The following is a 5115-nucleotide window of genomic DNA, read 5'->3' as shown; positions in this document are numbered from 1 at the left end:
TGGATCATCAAAGCTCTTCTCAATCCTCATCTGGAATGGGCTCAACTACTCTTCCTCAAGTTAGACCCATAAGGAAGGCCAAATGGAAATTGTATGCTCTTTTTTGTCCATAACCATTCTCTACTAAAGATAGCCAACTATGAAAATCCCTTTAGGCAACCTTTGAGACCCTCAAAAGCTAGATAACTTTTTCTAATAAAGGTGCCTTTATGTGTCTTGATTCAATCTGGTTAGGACTGTAAGAATTCACCTCTGAGTCATGCAAATTTTAGCACTACTTGTGCCTTACACGAAAAGGGGCAACAATGTTGGGGCCAACTCTGGTTAAAGGATTGCCTTAGATGGATGGCATGGATGGAGATCATAAGATAGTTCAGGCTCTCCAGCCAGGTGGTAGATCCTTGTGGGAAGGAAACATCCAATGGAAAGGTGGATCAGCTTTGAACTACGTAATGGAATTCAACTGGCTAAACTCTCCCCATCTCCTCCCTATTCCCAACCCTACTAAGGATATAGAGAAGATTGCTATAGTCATGAACTGTAGGTGGGACAGTATTTGCTGCTAGAAGGCTATATTCAACAAAACTTGGAACAAGGGGATCCTACAAAAAATGTCTACTCTCCTTTGGCTTATCCTGCATAAATCTGTGTGGACAAATGCAATGGGGCTCAGAATTGGAGAGGGTGATGGAGAATATAAACATTGCCTAAGAGGAAGATGTTTTCCATCTGGTTGTTGCATGTCCCCATGCTAGGAAAGTTTGAAAAATAATCCAAATTGATCTACGAGAGCCTCTAAATTGGAACATTATCCTTCTTGGGGAGCCTTCCAAAGTAAAGCAAGCCTAGTGGACCATAGTTATAGCACGTGCACTTTTGTTTGCTTGGATTTCCAAGAAAACCTTTCAATTCACCCTGGACTGGTAGCAAGCTAGCACTAGCCATCAAACTGTTTAACAGGGACCATGCTCTACTATTCAAGGAAATCAAAGAATCTTATTAGAAAAAGTACAACCAGGATTTGTCAGCTCAATGACACCATCCATCCTCTTCTAGTTGATTCTGATTGATCCTCTGACCTCATATGCAAATGCTATCAACTTCTCTTCTAGCTACCATAATTTTTTCCATCTCTGAGATGTTTCTTTTTGTCCCCTCTAACTGAGGGTAGATTGTAATGGGAATGATAATGTATAAATCTTTTTGAAAAGTTATTTTTTCCCAAAAAAAAGAAAGGATGGATTTTGTAGCATTGTCATTGTAAGTCTTTACAATTTAGCACTTCTATCTCATACTATAGTTAGTTTTGTCAACTTAAAAACTAGCACAAAGGAATTAATCTTGGGGTCTACCGCATATATTCTTGACATTAATGACTGATGAGGTTACTGACACACGATGGCTAGAGTTTGATGATCTCGAGCTACTCATAAAGCACTACAACCCACAGTTCACTTGGAGATATTGCCCTGTCGAGTGTGCCATGATTTTCCACCTCAGGTTCCAACAATTCTTGCACCAATACATTTTTAGCAACAACGGCTTGCTGGGGAAGAGTCAAGCATTACTTGATTAGGTATGAAATCCAAAATCGTGGACTTCACGCACACATTATGATATGGCTCCATGATGATGTTGATCAAGCTACAAATGAAATAGATGCCCATGTTCCATATGAAGAAGACCGGGTTGCACAGCTTTCACATGCTTCTTCAGCGAAGATGAAAATACCAAGGCTGGTGCAAAGAAAGCAAATCCATAATTGCAGTAGTTCTTATAAGCGTGATCTGTAGATTTCAGAAAAATGAAAGTATGGCTTTCCATTTGATGACCACAAAGCCATCAATAGATCCAAAGACACATCGATGGTTGTATTTTCGCCCAAATCAAAAGTAGTAAAATGTCGTCCCGTATCATGCTGCAGTCTTGTTACTATGGCAAGGACATATGAATATTCAAAGAATCACAAATACCATTATGTCATACTATCTGATAAAGTATGCTATGAAAATAGAACCAATAAGTAGACTAAACCTAAATCTGGAGGACGCCAAGCAACTGGTCCTTGACACGCTAGATCCATTGAAGCTAAAGATGATCTCAGCATACGTCTTGTCAAAGCCAACATCATCCGACTGAGGCTTGTAAGTACCAACAATCCATCGCAACGAAGCTGTGCACTCGATTGACTCCTCCCCTCTGGAGCTTCGTCAAAGATACTTGCGAAACTATTGTGTCACAATAGTGCTTGCAATTGACAATTACTGTGCATGCCCGGCGGTACTAGACCACATCACATTTCCACAGTATTAGAAATCCTTCATGCCCCAAAAGGAATGAAAGCATGAGAGAACCCATGCAACAATGAAGGATTTATTTGGGAACTATGTATATCCCAACACACGGCTTATACGCTTCACTGATTACCACCCCGCACACCACTTTGAGGGCTTCTTCTTCAACGAGTTGCTAAAGAAGGTTCCCTTTAGGAATGAGAACGAACTACTCTCGACATCCAATCAGACAAGGTTGTACTTTTTGGAATGTCACATGCGTGGGATTATCCAGATAGAGCAAGACATTGAGACACTCGTCTCGAATTACTGTAAGATTCATATGCTTGTGGATGAGACAAGATAACAAATAACCAACATGATCTTGCAAAAGAGTCCTCTGTGAGCCATAGATGATACTTCTCTAACCATTTGCGAGGATGGGAGCGACAACACACTCAAGAGAAGCCGAATCAGGATTTTGCAACTACTGGACAAATTTAAAGGCATGGGAGATAGTACCCTAACAGAAGATCAAAGTGCGATCTACAAAAACATCTTTGAGATAGGAGGAGGGATGCATATTGTTTGCGGAACACCAGGCTCAGGTAAGACATTCATGATCAAGTACATTACATACAATCACGTTCTGCACAAAAAATCCATAGTTCTGTTAGCGACAACTGGTGTTGCAGCACTATGCTTGAGCCGCCTAGCAGCAACAGTCCATCATCAATTCGCCCTTCCAAAGAAAAACGATATGTTTTGTAGTGCACTTGCCAATTCCAATGAACGCTACTCTGCTTTACTTGCGACAGACACAATCATCATCAACGAGATATCTATGATGGCGTCCCAAATGATGAATCTGGTGGTTCGACAACTATGCGAGGTTTCCAACAACAGTACGATAGACCCGTTCCAATCCAAGAAGGTGATTCTATTTGGAGACATGCAACAACTGCCACCAGTCTGCAAATGTAGGGTCGCTGCAAAGGACTATTGCCGAAAATGCCACATCAGTAATTCACCCTTTTGGACAATGGGAAGATTTCACTACATGCATACAGCACCTGGAAGATACAGATTTCAATACATTCTTAAACATTATACGCACAAGAACACCAACAGAAGAGGAGATCGAACGATACCTCGGTGGTCTCATGATCACAGGAGAGGAGGCAGCAACATTCATGGACACAGACGCGACTATTCTATGCACTCACAGAGAGGAATCAGGATGTACATCGATTTAATAATGCAATATTGACATCATACCCTCTATTAAATTAGATTGCGAAACGAAAAAAGTTTACAATTACGCCTCGTTGTCTGCCTATCGTGGATCTAGCGTATTTATGCTTATAGCATGGCCGAAAACGAGCTTTAACTCTCTCATCCATGAGTATTGTGACTCCACTTTACCAATTATACTTTTTAGGACTCCACCTTAGAACTTGTCCTGATGCAAGCCCCGGTCAGAGGTAGGAATTTGGAGCAGAACCAATGCATAAATTTGGCTGTCCGGCCTGTGCCTGCCGCGTCTGAAAGCCGCCGCGCCTTACACGGACTCGTGGTCCCCTTCTCTACCGTGGCTTTGCGACGCATCAGGACACGAATAGTGTTTTCGAGGGACACGCGCATGAGCAATTTCATAACACGTAACAATTCCTGATCCGACGGATCGCCCTCAAACGTCGACACTTTGATGATCTGATCGCTCACACTCTCGTAATACATCTCCGGCATATCGTCCACAATCACCACCCTCTCCAAATCTCTGCCCAAATTCGTCACATCCTTCCGTAACTTGTACGCACCCAGTTTTTCGTCCCACTTCGGTGTGCAGGAATCCCTGTAGAGACGATGCGTTATGGAGCCGGATTCGTCTATCCTGTCTAGCACCGGGTCCGCATAACGCTTACTTGCCATCGTGAACACAATCACCTCGAACCTTGCGGCCATCTGCTTCAGAAAATCGCTCACCCCCGGCCTCTTATACACCCTCCGTATCCTTTCGCACCGCCTCAATTTAAAATCTGCTTTCTGATTGCCGCCAGGCGTTTCGGTACTGCAATAAATCAAGGTGTTGTCCATGTCTAGAATCAACGTGATCCGCTTTTCGTGGTTCGGCAATTTCTGCGGCAACAGATGGGAGCGGGCGGCTTTGAACTGAAACATCCGCTCCTCCATGCTTCGATTCCAAAATAGTTGTCTGTGAAGTGCATGTATGTGAAGCTCCGAGAAGTGAATTCATTGTTGTGTGTAACGTGCGTATCTGTGAAGCTCCGTCCAAAAACAACGTAGGTTTTATGAGGAATTAGCACCGGCTCTCCTAGAGACAATGCTTAAGGCAAAAGCTCTATTTTTGTTCGAGTGAACTCCTCTTTTAGAGGTGGACACATTGGAGGGATATTATTGGTAGGAGTAGTTGTTTGTGTGGGGGTATTCTTCAAAAAAGTTGCTTTGTAATACTATACACTATTGCACCAAAAGGGTATGTTGCCTTAAAACCAAAACTAGGGTGCGGTAGGTCGCCTAAGGGGAATGAATGAAGAGAATAATCTATAGTATGTTGATTATAAATTAACAAGATGAAGAAAGGATGACATGCGATGTTTGAAAAATACCTGACTATAAACTAAGCTGACAATAGCAAGCCCGACCAAATGGCGTATGTGTTTAAGCGTTCCCTTCTTGCGAACACCTCGGCACACAAATAGAAAGAGAAGAATTTAGCATATGCAAAAGCAAAAGAAAACACAGAATTTGAAATGGAAAACACATATATATAGATATGTATATATTTTATACAACCACATATAGTGTGGATGCGGAGGCG

General features: G+C 42.3%; 1 protein-coding gene across 1 annotated transcript; it reads right to left on the bottom strand.

Annotated features, from left to right (window-relative positions):
- Positions 1-3710: 3710 nt before the first annotated feature.
- LOC147898544 (uncharacterized protein C2F7.02c-like) lies at positions 3711-4466 on the bottom strand. The gene has a single exon (XM_087379187.1). The coding sequence runs from the start codon at positions 4464-4466 to the stop codon at positions 3711-3713; it is 756 nt and encodes a 251-aa protein (XP_087235313.1).
- Positions 4467-5115: the final 649 nt, after the last annotated feature.

This window comes from Dipteris shenzhenensis, chromosome 9 (assembly GCF_047967505.1).
Source record: "Dipteris shenzhenensis isolate YYH24624 ecotype China chromosome 9, Dip_SZ_1.0, whole genome shotgun sequence".
NCBI classification, from domain to species: domain Eukaryota; kingdom Viridiplantae; phylum Streptophyta; class Polypodiopsida; order Gleicheniales; family Dipteridaceae; genus Dipteris; species Dipteris shenzhenensis.
Note: the sequence above shows the minus strand (reverse complement) of the source record. Positions and strands in the feature narration are given on the sequence as shown.

Bases quoted from the DNA above. Each gene is read 5' to 3' on its own strand.
- LOC147898544 (XM_087379187.1), bottom strand. From the start codon at position 4,466: ATGGAGGAGCGGATGTTTCAGTTCAAAGCCGCCCGCTCCCATCTGTTG.